At 36.0% G+C, this 18,361-nt stretch overlaps 1 protein-coding gene across 1 annotated transcript in view; it reads right to left on the bottom strand.

Annotated features, from left to right (window-relative positions):
• Positions 1–18,361, bottom strand: part of CFAP20DC (CFAP20 domain containing) — a 78,885-nt gene that overhangs the window by 13,520 nt on the left and 47,004 nt on the right. Inside the window, exons 13-14 of the mRNA XM_009648330.1 lie at positions 12,764–12,967; positions 6,526–6,587 (exon numbers count right to left, since the gene is read on the bottom strand). Coding sequence (XP_009646625.1) covers positions 6,526–6,587; positions 12,764–12,967 — 266 coding nt within the window. The remainder of the gene's footprint in view (positions 1–6,525; positions 6,588–12,763; positions 12,968–18,361) is intronic.

Genomic DNA, 18,361 nt, shown 5'->3' with positions numbered 1-18,361 from the left:
ACAAATGTAAAAAACCATAAAAGAATGAAAACCAACACTCTTGTACAAATGATACTGGAATAGCAAGGAAGGGAGGTGTGGGCATTTGTGTCCTTGGAAACTTGGACAGTTTTGCTCTGTAAGAAAATATTGCATGCATATGGGATATCAGTCAAGGAGCCTGATTTGTCTGTATTTAAGTAAGCTTCCAGTTCAGAGTGAGGATGAAGGAATAAACATATATTGCCATAGATGGGGTGCTGATAAGTGGTAGTAAGCTTTTTCTCTCCAGAAAAGGGAACAATACAACTGGTACAAACCTATTTGGAAGCTTGCCTGCCCTGTGAATTACCCTAAAATCCCAAGGGTCTAAAAATTGTCAGAACTTTAGATGCTGGTTTGTGGAGAGACTGCAACACTCTGAACAGGGAATCTTAGACTTGCTAAAAGATAACACCTATTCTCTTCCTGTCAATCTAAGAGATCTTAGAAGCACATAAAATCTTTTACTGCCTATTACCCATCTCTATATATAAGCACGGACAGACAACTCTGTTTGAATGGCCCAGGAATATTCAGAAAAAGGGTGGAACCAATAAAAATATTTTCAATAAGTCTTGAAGCAACATCAGGTTTGGAAGCATTTGCTATGTTTTATATCCAAACCCCTAGTGTAAATGCTGCCACGTTTTCATGTTCTCAGATTCCATACAAGGGAAAGCTGTTTTTGGATTATTTTAACAAGCTTTTATGTGTCAGCCACTTGGTTCTCAACAACCTTTCTGCAGCTAAGCTTTTTACCATCATGATTAAAAAATGTAACCTTTTCAATTAGATGTTTCCTAATTTGCTTCATTTGTCATGTTCTTTTTCATGCATATTATAGCCTGACAAATGCAGCAGAACTTTGCTAATTCAGATTAACGACTGGGAGTCCTATTGCAAATTACTCTTATTTTGTGAATGAGTAAAGTAACTGAACAATACAATGAAAAACCAAAGTACATTTTGTGATACATTGTTCTTGTTCACTTATTTTGACAACTGTTGTGTAATTTTATACTTCATAATGTAATATTGTCTGTTTTGTGGAAGTAATGGAGTTGTATGACTGATCTTGTAATGAATCATAAAAATAAATATGCTTCTTTCTTTGAAAAACTCAATCTTTAAATTTCCATCTTAACTTCAAGTTATTCTGCTATTTAAGCCATTCCTTGGAAATATGGGAGACAAAGACCTTTTGTGTCTGAATTTCACAGCATGCGTTTTGGATAAGTTCTGGTGTAGTGCAATAAATGTTATAACAACAATCCTTTTTTTACTGCACTATTTTGTACGTGAGCTTAATCTTACTGAATCTCTCAATGGTATAATAACTCATGCATCAGCTATTGGAATGTTTAGTTTTCATCTGGGACAGATGAGAGTACTTGAATGGTAGTCTTGGAGCTGAACATACTTTCAATACTTGAGAGTTTGCTGTGGATATGTTTTTGTGTTGGAATCATTGATATATTATGCAAATTTCAGGTGCCATGATAATGGCAACAATAGCTTCTAAAAAAAGACTTCTGTAGCAGAAACTTTTAAAGAAAGTAAAAGAAATTTCTTTCTTAAAATCAATAGAGTGTGGTCAGAGTTACACATAGAAACAGGTGTTCATTGTATTCAACTAATTTACCAGAATTTTACTAATAATCATAGAATCATAAAATCATTTAGATTGGAAAAGACCTTTAAGATCATCAAGCCCTACCGTTAACCTAACCCTGCCATCCCACCACTAAGCCATGTCCCCAAGTACCATGTCTACTCATCTTTTAAATACCTCCAGGGATGGGGACTCAACCACTTCCCTGGGCATCCCCTTCCAGTGCTTGACAACCCTTTCGGTCAACCCTTGTGTTTTTTGTTTTGTTTTGTTTTTTAACTCTGGAGGAGAGAAGAATTATGATATCCTGGTCGGTCTAATGTAACACATGTAGGCTACAATGACAAGGCAGCTTGCTTTTGTCAGCCCCTACCATGCCCACGTGAAGTGAGGTCCATGACTATTAATCATTTGTCAAAGACAGCAGGCCCTTATCAGCCAATTATAGATACAAGCAACTTTATATCACATCCACAAGTGGCAAAGCTACAAAGGATTTAAACCACAGTACAGCTGTGACTCTTATCTATAAAAACCCACAGATCTAGACAAAATGCTAGCCTGAATTGCATCACTTAGCAATTTTAGTAAACACTTCAAAATATCATTGGTTTTCCTTAAAATTTTAGGGACCTCATATGCTCCTTAGTTTTAAGAGGTTTCTTTTTTATTAACAACAAAAACACTGATGGAATCTAATTTAACCCCCAAAAATCCCATTGAAAAAGCAACCAACTTGCATGTACAGAGCAGATAAATCTAGCTTATTTTACAAGTCAGCCACTGGACTGGCTTGAGGATGGTCCTGAACCCTGCCACTTCAGAACAACTCTAGCACTCACTTTTCATAGCAAAACCTATGGAGATAATAATCCCCACGGATGCAGGTCAGAGGGTCATGGAGAAGAACAAGACACTGGAAAGGGTAGCTGGGAGCCTGATAAAATGACATTTCACTGCTTCTTCAGATTCTTACTGGAATTTTGGGGCCGACAATCTACATCATCAGCTGCAGATGGACTGTCAGTATCAACAAAGAGGCTTAAGACTCCACTCCTGTCTGTATATTGGCTCATGATCAGCTATCAGGTGGGGCAAATTCCACCACATAGGGCTGGATGGATAGGGTACACTATATACTGATGCATACACACTTTCCCATACCAGCCTGGCAAGTGTGAGCTTCCAGCAGCCCAGAGGCGATAGAGGTGGGGCTAACAGGGGAGTACAGTTCTACTTATTCCTGGTAATTCTGTGCATGTAACCCTGGCCAAGCCCGCAGCAGAGGCACAGACAATACTTCAAAAGAAGTTTTTCATTGACTGATAAATGAATTAATTTCTGCAGGTTCCAACCACCCTTGGAAAAGTTGTCAGCCCCACTTACATGGATTAGTTTGGAGAGGCTCTTGATTTTAGAGCTGTTAACATATGAAACTTGCCAGCCACTAATAGGGACAACAAATTAAACTTCCATTTAACAATTATTTTCACTTGTGAATGAAAGACCTTGATCACCCATTCTTTGGATTGAGACCACTGATCAACAGACTTTCTCATCAAATGAAGCCTGTGCTGATCTGATTCTCAGCTATAGTCCTAATCAGGCTTTTACTATCATCAAATCTCTGTGCCCACAATTCACAACGGGAATAACATTTTTTTAAACACGTAGAGTTAAATGTCTGGGTAAAACCTAACTGGAAATTTGGCTGTGTACATTTTGTATGAAATGCCTGAAGTAAAATATACTTCTTGTGAAAGGATACCCAAGGAAATGCTGAAATATTTGTGTCCTACTTTACTGTGGTTTCTGGGGAATGGCTGTTTGAACTTCAGAGGAACAAATTTTATTTGGTAGGTTGGGAAGAGTTGAGTAGGACGCCAACAGAGGATCTGGTGAGGCAATGCTTATAAAGATAGGCTTCAACTTACAAAAAACCCCTCTCTCGAAGATGGAAAAATCAGCTTTTATCAGAAATAATTTTTCTGGAGAGCATCTGTAGAAGTTCAGAAAATCTATTCATAAAATTAGGCTCCAGTGATCTTTTTTCAGAGAGCAGCTCCACATTTCACAGTTCAGTATGGCTGAAAATCCTCCAGAATATGCAATTCCTTTCAGCATTTCCTTTAATGAAACTTCCAAACCTTCTATAACACACAAATATTTTGGAAGACAAATGCTTACAAAGCAGATGCAGGGTACATAGCAATTTCCAGCCCCTGCACTGGAGGAAGAAGTAACATAGATAGTTACAGCTTCCTCTTTGGAGAGAAGAGAGCAATTCTGAAGTTCAGCTAGGACCATACAGCACATCAGTCAGCGGGAAGCACATAGCTGAGGCTTGAAACACTGCACATCACCTTGCTCATCTGGCTCTGTAGGCTCTGCAGTCAGCCTGTCTCCTCTCATTAACTGGTTCTATGCCTTGCAAAGCAGCATGATGGGGAGGTGATTTGTATCGTAGCAGCAATATTCTTGGCAGACTTATGACCTTTACCCAGTGGAACCAATGGCAAATGAGTCTAGCTGGGTCTTTTTATTGACTGCATTTCCATTATCTTCACAGGTGCTTTCTTTCCTGGCTTGTTCTTTTATCTTATTATGGACAGAAGCTACATTTACTGGACAATAGCTTCCACATTGCTCTACTTTCCCAGAAAATATCACTACTACACTTTTTAAAGTTACCCAAGACCTGCCAAATTCTTTATCACTCTACAACTATTTGCTGTTTCAGTAAGTGCATCATGTAACTGTCTTCATGCCACGGCATTTATACCCACCTTACATATATCAATTTTTCAAATATTCTGTGTGTTCCCCTACATATCTACAGTAGGCTTACGAAGCTTTAGGCATGTTCCAGTTGATCACACATTGTTAAAATTGGCTTTAAAAACAGTTTAGGAACTAAGTTATAGAATTACCATTAATTTTATCTCCCTCTCATTTAGGTACACACCCTCCGTGAAAAACATAACAGAGTTTTCCATCATAAATGAAAGGTAATGATGTGAATAATGGTATTCAAGTCACATCATCTCCAGTTTTTATATCGGGATGCAAACTGACCTCATAATTTTGTCATCTTCTGTATTTACAGCCCAATAATGCTTTTCTGGCAGTTCACAAGGGCTACTGAATTTATGAGGCACTTGCAAGTCAGGTATTTTACGAATACTTTGCCTTCATTTCTCGAAAATGATTTCTAGAGAACTTTAAGTCTACTGTGTGTACTGGATTAAAATAGCATAAGAACAAAGTCGTAATTTATACTATTTTGTTTTAAATTTTATTATATGGAAATACAAGTTTTCATTGTTGATCATATTAACGTTATATGATGAAATGCTTTATTTTTTTACAGATAATGGTGTTTATTCTGTTTTTCAGTATATAAAATGTACCAAGTACAAAATTGCTTTAGCACATGCATAAAAATAACTTAATAAAACCTGACTCAACCAATGTATGGGCAAAATGAAGACAAACAATGTAGCTTGCACTAAAATATAGGGAATTCTAATGCCATCAGAATTATGCAATTGATTCTGCAATAAAGAGTCCCTGACAAATTGTCAGTCACAAGTTACCTGATATCTCACTCTGCGGACTATAGTCAAGTGTCTCTGTCCACTTCAGCCATTGTAACAATTCATAAGGACAGAGAAAAGTTCCTTCAATAACCAGCACCTAAGGCAGAGAGGTTTTCTAAACCAACACAAGCACTTTGATTTACATGTAAAACGGAACAGGAATCCAGGATTATACTTTAACTCCAGTAATATATTGTGTACACTAGGAAACATATGGCTGCATGTTGCAATTACTGATGTGTCTGGGTGAACTTGCACAGCGAGTTTCATAGTGTTCACTTCATAAAATCTAAGAAGATAATAATAAAAATGTGGATGGCAAGTGAGACAAGTGTCTGAAAACATCTGTGTGAGGAGAAATGTGTATTATACTGCACAACTGACAGTGCACTATCATAAAACATTTCCGACTGTTGATAAAAGATAAAGGAGTTGTATCTGAAATGTCCTCTCCTCCTATCCCTCCCAACACACACATTGTCCAGTTAAAACTTGGACAAGCAAAATCCACATTGATCACACCAAGTGAAAATGAAACAGGACTGCTTTTAAAAATAAGTATGCCTCTTGTTCAGGCTGTTAAAAAATTGACAAAGCAATGTTGGGGTTTCACATGTACAAGGCAGTTCTGAAACCGGACAATTAATTTTGATTGTCTTGATTTGATTATTTCTCCCTACCCACCCTCTCCCCTTGTCTTCAGATCCCCATCTCACCTTATATTAAAGTCACAGGGATTTTGTTGCTGATTCCAAACAAAACAGATCAAGCTGAAAACCCAACAGCCAAAATACATCGTAGACAGGGTCACTTTGAACTATCCCACAGCATTGTAACACCCTCTCCTGGCTGGGCTATCTATTGAAAAGTCCTATCTAAATAAGTAACATTAAAATCTTTTGTAGCAAATGGATTCCCTGATACCTACAGTCACATACAGAATTCTAGTTCTAAGCCTTCAAAGCAGAGAGAGAGAGAGAGAGAAAGAGATAGGTGTATGTATGTCAGATGAAGAAGATTTGCTGAATCACGCATCAAAGCAGGTGTAGGAGCAAGGCTTATGTCAGTTACTTTAAATATACAGTGGTACATCCAAAACATGCAGAATTCAGTTCTGCATTCCAGGACAACGCAGACATACTGCAGACAATGACTAAACCGAGCAATAGTAAAGCCCTCTGAGAGAAGGTTGCAATTGAAAAGAGATTTAAGATTAAATCAAAGAATGTCACATTTAATATTCAGAACACTCTAACTGAATCCTTACTGCCTAGGCTATAAATGGAATCTTACCGTGGGTTGGAATGAGAAAGTGGGCTCATTTCTTTCTGATAGTGATGCTCCTGACTGACGGGCTATGGAAAACAAAAAATAATAGTGAGAAAATAACTTTGCAAATATTCTTTCAGAATGTTTAGAAGTATGTAAGACATCTTTTATGAGCATACACATTTTCAGCTTCTGATATTAGAATTTTACAGTCTTTTTTATCTTCTGTGAAACTTAAAAGGCATATTCAGATCCCAACTGTGCAAAAGTACAACTTAACAGATGATTCTTGTCTGGGTGGAAATACATATGAATTAAGGAGACAACCACATGGTCATTTCTCTACTGCCTGTGTGGGGACAGAGTCAGGAAACAGAGAGGGAAGGGTGGCAAAGTCTTGTCTGATAGAAAAGTCTGGACTGTACATGTAAAGGAAGCATGGTGTGAGGATTCTCAGTTGGATCCGTGCAGAACCAGCCTTTCTTAAGACTAAACAACACTGAGCTAGAGCTAAAAGGGCTGGCAGACATGGCTCCTCTCTCACCAGAAGCACCATTAACAGCAATCTTAGCAGTGCCAAATGAAGTTTGCTGAAGCACGTATGCTTCTCTATGACACTGCCAATTTGAAACCTGGATTAAGCTGTTCATGAATAGCTATCAGTGGACTGTATGAATATTCATACAAAATATGATAATTTTCCACAGTCTTCAAGTCTTACCTACTCATTGTAAGAATGTGCCCCAAAGGTTTTAAGCTACATTTGGTTTATGGCATTAAAAGCAATTATTTGCAAGAAAGATCAATATTAATAAACTGGCATAAAAAATTAAGGATTTTAAAATTCAGAAATACATTTTGTCTCAGTATATATGTAGTGCTTCAAGAAGAGACCCCCCTTGCCATTATCACACAACTCAAAAGCAGTTCTAAAAAAATCACTGAAGCAAATGCAAAAGAAGTGAAAATACAAGCATACATTAAAAATACTTGTACAATTTAGTACATGGCATGCTAAAAATAAATACTAATCATTATGAAAGCAATTGCTTTTTTACAGAAATCAATATGAAAATGAGTATGTTCTCATGGTTTCAGGAAGTAGGGAGGGATGTTGTAAAATATATGTTCAGGATGAATGACACCCTAATTACTGCCAAATATGAGTCACTGCCTGGTGGTGGATAGTGCAATTCCCAAATGATGGCTAGTGGAAGCCTGAGGAGGAGACAGAAAGTGAATTAGTCAGTCTATGAACCAGAATATCTGTCTAAATAATTTTTAGTCTCATTTCATAGTAAAGAATAGTCTGCCTCAGTTTTGCAATTTACTTGATGTGAACAGATCCCTCTAGGGGTTGTCAAACTGAGCTCTCTGTTGGAATAATTCTGGGTTTAAATATCACTCCTCTTGTCTGTCAGACTTCAGTTCTGCCAGACCATTTTTGCGTTAAGTGGGGTTTTTTTCCGAATCATTACAAAGGAGGCCAGAAGACCTTCCACAAATTAGGTATGAACCTGGAAGTAACCTTGCAGATATTTTGCAGATAAGGCCTACGTGCCTGAATTTATATTTAGGAAGTTGTTTTGGGAACAAGTAATCTTTCTTCTCTGTAAGTACTTACTTGAAAGACAGGTCTTAGTGGTGAGCATATGTTGGAGTCTGCTAATGGAGCATTATACCCCTACAAGCTTCTAGGATATATTAATGAGCAATCTGAGAGAATCTTCCTTCTCCTTTGCATTTCTGACTGAGAATCATGGACCATACTCAAGAAGATATCCTGAATTCTCTTATACATGATCTTGCTCCAGAATGTTTGTGTTATATCTGAAGTGGTGTCTGAAGTGTGGAAACAGCTATGCAAGAATGGCCCAATTCCCTGACAGGGCAGGAAGGTCTTACTGGATCTCTAGAACAAAGCAAGGCATTTAAGCAGAAATATTTTGTAAGCTTTGTAATTTTTCTTGGCTAATGTGTATATGTGTGGGTATAAACTTTACATTATACTCTGCAATATACAGAAAAGTGTCTTTCATATTGTTGCAAAGCTACCAGGGAATTTCATAGACCTTAAGATTTAAGAAAACATTCAGGTAAGACACAGTCAAATAAAGTCTTTTAAAATATTTAGTTCTGCATGCACATCTTATTGATTTAGAACTGTACACACACACACACCCATTTTACAAGCGTTTACAATTCTCCTTCAAAGTAAATCCATTTTAAAATAGAAGTTTTTCATATTTATAACTGATAGATATGCTGGGTAATGTATAATATTCAAAGCTATTTTATTCCTTTTTGGCTGTCAGTTTACAGCAGCTGCTAAACAACTTACATTTCAATGATTCCTCCTGACAGCATATATTCAGTTCTTGGTAAACTATCATAGGTTATAAAATACAGTTTTACTATATCTGTTTTATAGTTGTTTAAGGACATCTGTTCTAACTGCAACTTAGCAATATGATTGATCTATGTGCCTTTACATTCAGAAGGGTTTCTGAGTTTTGTTAGTCAGTAACATGAGAATTTCCAATGAATCTGGAAATCAAACTAAAAATGGCAAGGAATGGAAAAAATAAACTCACTAAAAATGTGTTTTATGCATAAAATATTATTTTGATACATAAGTTCACTATCTAACATGATTACATCCTGCCCTGCCTTGCAAAACATCATAGGTGTTTCAAAATAAAAGATACACAAAAAGCTGCCTTCTGGTGGTGCTGTTGCCATAGATTCCACTAAGGGACAAAAATGTTGTACAAAATGAACAAAAACTTAGAATAAAAGTACTCCTTACTTATCTTTGAAGAACATAAGAAAAAGCAATAGATACTACTGATTTAAATAATCAGAAAGATATAACCTGGAAACACATATAAGCACGAAAGTTTAATCATGACAAGAATTTCAAACTGTCCTTAATTTCTCGAACTACAATATGAGGATTATTTCTATTTTTTTTTTTTCTATATACTGCACTGCTGAAATGATTTGCCTATGCAACTGGAAGATGGCTACAGATATATACAAACTTTTCTGCAGTTTGTACATCTGATTTTGGAAGGATTGATTGTTTGCAAATTCTCTTGACTCAACTCAAATGATAGTGGTACTAAAGATCAGTGACATAAAACCAAATTTGCTCTTATTCTAAACATATTTTTTACATAATATGTATAAGGAATAAATATATATATAAAAGGAACACTTATTGGTAAAAACTGGAAGCTGAAAAAACAATGACCTTACTCAGTTTAGGTCTTACACCAAGATCATACATGACTGAAACCCAGGAGGAACAACCTTTGAATGTGTTCTAATCACACCAACTAGGCTGCATTTTGATCTCTAAGTTAAGTAGGCTACCCATGCATACAGTAACACATTTAGTGCACATGTGAATGCTATGTGTGGGGATTCACTGAAAATAGCTATATGAAATTATCCAACAGATTTATAAATTTGAAAGCCAGAGGGAAGAATTAGATCAGCTCATGACCATTATGAATATCACAGGCTATTGAAGTGTAGATCACCAATAGAAAACACTGAACAACATCAGATCTAGAACTGAATGAACCGTAAAGTGGGTCCCTTTGAATATACTCACAGGTAATTCCCTGCCGACTGCCTTTGATATTTGTCGGTTGCCCAGTTCTAAATTCATTCAAGGTGTGCTTTATCAATTTTGTATGCTGCTCATTTTTAAACAAATATTTACAATGGTCTTAGCATGTTACATCTAAGCAGTTCCCTTATCAATTGCAACTTTACCAAGTAAATTAGGTTTTTTTAAACAGGACATATTTTCTGTAAAACAATTTTGATTATCATTAACCATATTACCACCCTCTAAATCTCTGTTAACTGAATTCCACACCAGATTTTTCACTGTTTTGACAATAATATCAGACTAACTGGCCTATATTAACTTTTCATTTCAGCTACCCATTTGAATACCAGCACAGCATCACTACTCCCAAAGTCTTCTGAAATGTTGTAAGCACATCAAAATAAACTAAAATTTAACACCAGCATATCAAAAATGCCCCCAATTACTCTTTTAAAAGCTTCTGTGTTAAACAACTTGGGATCATTAAATAATCACCTTCCCTAATAAATGCTGTTTATAACCTCCTTAGATACTAAAGGTCTAGAAAATTAATTATCACTCTCACATGACTACTCTGCATTTTTCCAAATATTGGAACAGAATTACATCAAGCAATGTTAAACACACAAGACCGTACTCCAAAAGGTTGTACCACATCTATGAATAGCTAGTGCTGTGGTAGCTATCTCAGAAAGGAATACAGAATCAACAGATACTCTGGACTAAGTGACATTGTACTGGTACAGAGAGTCTCTCTGCGTAAAGGCAGAGGTAGCTGGGTAGGGAAGACCATGGAAGCTGAATTTCAGCAGTCTTTATAGTAGCAAGGGACTAAGTGGTTAGTCCTTATCTGAGAAGGATTAGGTTTGCTTTCTAAATTATCTCTTTCTGGAAACGAGGTTCTTGCCATTAAATCTTAAAACCTCAATGCCCACCTTGCAAAATACAGAGGAGAAACCTGATAAGGCTGTATGTGTGAGACACACCAACACTTCAGTCAACTGAATGAAATTTGAAAAACTTCTCTCTCAAAGACAAGTATGTTACCTTTTACACTTGATTTATGTAGAGAAAGATGACCACAAAGGACTATTATGAAAAAATACAGCTATATTAAATTACAATTTAAATTACTAACCTATTATATCTAAACACATTTTTAGACTGATGCTATTATTCTGAAGCTACAGAAGCCGATCAAGGCAGTAAGATCAAAGAACTGTCTTTGCAATCACATTGTGCTTCACTGAAAACTGGAGCGGTACATTTTACTTTAAAAGTTAATTTTGTTTTAGTCACGTAATTTGTATTAACCAAACCTGATGTGTTTAAATATCCTTATCAATTTCCTTACGATTAAACTACTCAAAAAATACTGAGACTGCTATTCTGTTTATTTAATTGAGTTCCGTTTGTTCAGTCTTGCAGATTTACACCATATTTGAGTCTATTTAGTGAGTACTGAGAAAACGCACTGGAAATATGATGAAATCAACTGGATGTGTAATGTTGATATATCTCAAATAGTTAAAACCAACTAATGTTTCTTTGACATCCTGCAAAATATTACTCTGTAAACCAAGTTCTGATTTGTACAAATACCCACTTATCGATACATCTCTTCTCATTTGAAACCTTCATTTACCAGCGTACAACAAAGTTCCAATGCTGTCTTGATCACTCACTATGGAAGGTTGCTACTACAGGCCTCTATTTGGGTGCTACAGATCCCTGGAGCTAACTTGCACCTAACATTTTAGAGCATTTACTCTACAATAGTTTATACTGGGGCAACACAGCAAGCATTTATGCTTCTGATGTCAGATCTGCCTCAGAGTTGTGTGCTTTACTTAAGCCACTTTCATTGTTTATTATTGTTTCACCTATAATAAAATAAGAACTATATCGCTGATATAAACGGCGTATGAGGTTATCTAGTTTTACAGCAGCTCCTGCAAGTATATTTATATAGTTGCTGAAATGCTATTCTGTGATTTCATACATTCAATACTTTTCAGTGGAGTGTAACAAATACTCCTCCACTGCTTCTAACAGTACTCTGTCACATAGTGAAGCTGTGTGTGATTTTGTACAATTTTATACCAGGACAAATAAGGATACAAGGTGTAAAATAGAGAAGGATTACATACTAAGCACTCCTAACTACTACAGCTTTTTGCCGCTGTTCTCTTGGTTCAGTCCTTTAAACAGTTAGCTTTTCAGTAATGAGACTTTATCATTGTAAGAAGCATTATTTTCCATTACTCACACTGTAATGCAGTTGCTGACTGGTATATCTGGGTTTCATTCATTCATTTTGGAACTATTTTTAAGTACTCTATCACACACCTGCAGGTTGTCAGCCACTATTGTGACAAGCTGTACAGCCTATGTGATTATTCAGGAATCTGGGAAGGAATATATATAATAGATTTGCTCTTTGTCCATGGTGGTATTACAGAACCTGCTGGAAGTGCATATGTTTTGGTTGTATGTTTTACTTGGTAAGTTCTAAAAAACTTTTGGTAATGATGCCTTAAAGTTCAAAGCTACTCAAAGAAATTTTAATATTCAAGACCCCTGCGTCTCAGAATTGATAGAAAATATATAGAGCAAATACTGTGGGTTTAGACTTACTGGTGGGAAACCAGAGTTCCAGGTTGCTGTATCATCACTGCTTGTACTTATGCTAACATTGCAGTTGTCTATCTGCGATGCGCTCAGCCCATGTGAGATTCCAGTATCCCTTAATTCTTCATTTTGTTGTCTCTTCATGCTAGCCAGCATCTGTAGTTCAGATGAACTCAGTTTATTTGACCGGTAATTTTTCCAGTCATACTCCTGTGAAATAAAATGGAAAAGTCAGCAATGTAGACAGGATCATGGAACAGAATATATGAATGAAACAGAACCTTGGAGAATCTCTTGGGAAATCTTCAAGAAGCTACAATACTAAAGGAGAAACAAAATGTTTACTAGAAAAGATTAGTTAACAGATTTCTGTTCAGCTATAACAATCAAGCATATTTACACATAATTACGGGAAGGAAGAACACCTCAAACACTGTTATGGACTGCAGTTTGGATCCAGGATGTTTGGTGAAGTTGCTGTTCCACCGTAATTAAAAACAGAAGATAAAAGCAGGCTTTCAGAAGTTCAAAAATCCAGCAGCTAAAATTGCTTAAGCGTTAAAAGTAAATCTTGAAATAAACCCAATCGCACAGTTATCATAGTATCATAAACACCATCAACATAACATTTAGTTATTTGTCAAGCACAGCATAAAATTTCTCTGGAAAGCTACATAGGTCAGCACTAAATTTTAGAAGTTATTTTGATAACTTGCTAGCATACACGTTTTAAAATAAACATCACTGTATTTTCATTTTTCTTCATACTCATTGGTTGAATTGTTAATGTAACTCTAATTGTTGTATCAAACCTGATCCACAGACCAAAAGCTAAAAACATGTATTAACTCTTTTGCAGTTTGTACTTTTGCCTTGCACAAAACCTCATAAAATTGTCTAACCTCACCCAACCTGCTGTGGCATCATCTTTGTTTAAAGAACTTCTTTTAAGAAAGACTTCCCCCTTTTTGAAAAGTCCACACAGATTGCTGTTTCACAAAGGAACAGGGCTTTGTGGTCTGTACTTGAGGCCTCTAGTTTTGGTTCTGAATGGAACTACAAGCATTTCTGCTTGAAAAGTGAATCCAAATAGTGACCAACACTTCAGAGGATTTATATCACTGGAGTATGGCCAGTGGGCTCCAAGACACTACGTAACAGCATGCCAAAGAGGGACAGTGCTTTGATTCCAGTGAAGGGAACGGGACTTTTACACCAGGAGTTTATCATTTTCCTGGCAGAAGAGGCAATCTCAAGTCTGTTTTGCTGTGAGGAGGTACAGGGTGACTGAAGACCTCAAGAACACAAGCAGGTCAGCAGTACTAGTGATGTGAACATGGCTAGCTTTTCCTACTATGAAATCCAGTGTGTAATGTTTCAGTGTGTCTTCTGGGGCTACAACAGTCACCTTACCACCAGAAGACACACGGAAATTATTACTATAACCTCCTCTGCTTTCTTCCTATGTATACAAGACACATATCTAAGTCTTCTATGTGGATTATAATCATGAATTGGTCACACCTGAGACATAGGAAATCTTGAACTGCAGCTTTATCTTAAAGAAAATAGTATAGCGATGTTCAGTACCGTCAGGCTATGACATCACACAAACATGACATTTGCTTTTAAAAACTCTCAAGAATATATGCACGTGATTAATAAAATACTATATATTGAAACTATAGGTTCGATTATTCAGCTCCACAGAGGTATGATATATATAGCCCACAAACAATGTTATACATTGGACATTGATTTTCTTATTATAAGGAAATCGTGCAAAAAGATGTGTATGTCCTAGATTTTCATGTATAGTGCTTAGTATTTCACATGTAAAGTGCTCACTTTCACTAGAAAGCCTATACAGAAAGACAACACTGCTGAAAAAGGAGGTTATTTTCATTGACACGCAATAGGTTTTTTTTGTTGTTTTAGGGAGTTCCATATACCTTAATAAAACTTTATTTTCTGGGAAACAGAAAAGTATTATTGTCCATCTGATTGCCTTTCCTGACAGCTTTTTTTGTCCTCGGGATCAGAGCAAACCCAGATAATGAAGGATACTACATTACTTATTTCCCCTCCAGAAGTTTAACTGGGGATATGCTCGCAGATTCATCCACAGCACTGAACTCCAAGTATAGGTTGTGTAAGACAATGCACACTGGAGTGGAATTTTGAATCAAGACAGATGGAGAAAAGATTCCTTTTTAATAATACATGTAATGGCATCATGTTATGAACAGAACCTTGATTTCAGCTCAAGCTTCTAGAATATTTTACTACATATTTCCAAAAATAGTTTTAGAATAAAAACATGTAGCATATTTTTATTTTCTCATGGGTGCCATAAAAGAAATCAACAGCTGTTATGTCAATAGTATGTAAAATAATACTTCCTATTTTAATTCTAGTTAAGAAATTAAGTACCGTTCAGTAAAGACTGCTGCCCGAGATTAAATTTTTGGGAGTAGCAACTCCATCATATATTTTTGATGTTTCATTCTGACTACCATGATATTAGATTTCACTTAAAGCCATCTATTGTAAATTACCGGTCAAAAAGAAAATTAGCACTGAAATAACGAAGTAAACCACATTTGATAGGAAGTATGCCTGCAAGCTGACAATCATCAGGTAAATATATCACATAAACCAGGATTTATGACTGAAGAGCGTTCACATGGAAACAGTTGCATGTGCAAATATGCAAATCTTTGTGAAAAGAATTAATTCTAAAGCCTATTGCAAACATTTTTGGTTTTTTACTATGTACCTCAAATTCTGAAGTCAAATGTCTTTGAAAAGATTTTTCTTATGGAATTACCTCAAGCACTCAGAGGCTACATTTTGGCACAGATAAATGTAGTCTGCTATTTTGTACAAGGTATAAGAAGATGACAGAAGCTGTCAGAACAGCTGCCACCCCTTTTTTACCTCTAGATTTTGAGATCCAAGCTTCATTCCTGAATAGTGTGATTGTTACTACAATTTTTAATCCTAAAATAATACATGATGTTTTCTCTAGACCCTTATGGAATGTATGTTATTAGCTCAGTTTCTGTTAGTTGTTTGTTCACTTGATACGAAGCTTGCTATGTTACATCTGGAAACTCTGCTTTGCTCTGATGTACTACTATGCTACCAGATCTACAGCTGCTATAACTTCTATTGATCTTACTGAAGATGCTGATTTCCTGTTAATTTTCCTATATAGAAGTCTTCTGCATTTATTTGAGTATTAGAAGAGAAGCTTCGGCTTATCTTTCTTACCTCATAGAAGAAGGAATTGGCAAGCAGCCATTAAAATGACAGCACGAACTAGTGCTATGCAGAATAAAAGCACTAAGCATTGAATGTTTTTCTTTCTCTTTTTAATAAAGGCAAAACATTGCCCAACACTGCTTCTCTTTTCCTTTACACCTATGAAGAAAGACGCATAGATTTTTAGATTTTTTACAGAACAATTCAAAACATTTGTTGGGTTTTTTTTCCGCAGCTTATTTCAAATTGTCATTCTGTTTTCTTTTCTTGGACTGATCTCGCTTAGAAATACGATACCCAGAAAGGCAAATAGATGTAATGACAATTTTCTGCATTAAACATCCTGTACGCTAAACTCCTTGTAATAAAGGAGAAATAGCTTGGACTATTTATTCTGTAGCTTCAGATGACTACTACAAAAAAAGCCTCTTCACAAATTTTCTATTTTCTTAGCCAATTTTCAAACAGAGAATTTGAAAACTAAATTTGAGATTAAGTTCACTTTGTAATTTAGGAGAAAACTTGTGGCAATAAAACAAAGTCTGTAACTCCTGAGCTTCTACACATTGAGAATAGGCTTTGTCCTCCTTGCAAAAAATACTTACAAGCATCAAATTACATGTGCAATATATTTACAGCTACGAGTGCAGTATGGTAATAATCCTACTGTCTAATTCAGTAATCAACTATTTATTAAGCAGAGGAAAAATGATAGCTCTTTTCCTTCATCTTTTAAAACAAAACACCACAAAGAAGTTGTAAAATATATCAAACACTTTAAAAACTTAATTGCAATCCACCTACATGGTCTATATATAGTTACGTTCTACAGGACAAAGTTGACCACTGCATTAAACACTGATAACATTTTTTAGGAAAGTAATCGATATATCATTTAATTTGTTATGGACATACAGATTACAGTTATGATTAGTAATATAGTCGAATTAAGTGGAACAATTTTCCCAAACCAAAAAAAAAAAAAAAAATCAGGAAACACGGGAGGAATACATTTAATCACAAAAATCTGAACAGTTACTGGAAACTAGAATAAATAAATAAATAAATATTCACTGTAGGTAAGTTTTTCCAAAGAATACGTAACTGCTTGATAGAGCCACAAAAAAAAAAAAGAGAAGTGTCTATTCTTTTGGTCTCCAGCAGTGTGCAATACCTCATTCAAGATTTTACTACCCAAACCCCACTCTTAGATTAATGATCGTGCAGTAGCTAGATTCAACATCCTTGTGTAAAAGTGACAGAAAATTTTCACAGAACAGTAATCCTAGGACTAAATAACATAAACCTCCTTGACCTGTAGAAGAGACAATTGTGGAGGAATATGATATATAGCCATCAAACAGTAAGTGGCACAGGTAATAACAACAACAATAATAATGATTATTCATTGTTTCCTACAACAAATACAAGAACAATAAAGCACCAGGAATGAGACAGTGCATTCAAAACAAATAAAGAGATACATATTTTTTCCCACAAATAGCAGTTAAAATCTGAAATTCACGGTCACAAGGCAAAGGCCATATAGATACAAAAAGCAACTACACAAATCTATAGGAAAAAAATCCACCACCACAAAGACAACACCTTTCACTGAAGGAATTGCTAAACTATGGATTGCTGGAAGGAAGCCTGCAGGGCATGCTGGTGAGGTCTCGCTGGATGCTTGCTCTGTCCTTGCACTGGTTTTTTTTTTTTCCCCCTACCCATCTACGACTGACCGCTGCTGGACAGAAGATGCTGGCTATGTAAGTCTTTGGTCTCACAGGGTATTAGCTGATGTCAGAAAAAAAGATCTCTCAAGCCTGAGGAAGAAGTTGGGCCTTTCCTCTCAGATGCTCAGGAATAAATCTTAACTACTCATAGCACATTTACAGAAGAGGTCACATGTTAAAAGATATGCATCTGCAGTAATTCTAAGCCCAAAAGAGTTCTACCCAAAGCCATGTAAGAGCAACATACTGCCTTGTCTGTGATTTACAGAATACACTTGATTATTAAGCTCCATTTCCTGATTCAAAGCACAATTCAAAGCACATCATTATAAGCTGAAAAGACAAGACTTAGCTATTAGGAAATATTTAAGAACATAATTAGCTTCAGACAAGCTTGTTCTTCTAATTAGTGCATGTTTCCATAAGAAGAATTCAGGAAGAAAAAACTAGGAATAAAACAACACTTGGGTGAATGTAACAATTCTTTTAGTAGCCTGGCAATTTACCCTATGACACAGCCTGACTGCTGGCCCTCAATTGCATAATTTATAATTTTTTCAGAGCTGTTGGAGAGAGACTATGGAGTACCTAGATTAACACT

This window comes from Egretta garzetta, unplaced genomic scaffold, assembly GCF_000687185.1.
Source record: "Egretta garzetta isolate BGI_Z169 unplaced genomic scaffold, ASM68718v1 scaffold91, whole genome shotgun sequence".
NCBI lineage: Eukaryota > Metazoa > Chordata > Aves > Pelecaniformes > Ardeidae > Egretta > Egretta garzetta.
The sequence above is the reverse complement of the archived record's forward strand: the minus strand, read 5'-3'. Positions and strand labels throughout refer to the sequence as shown.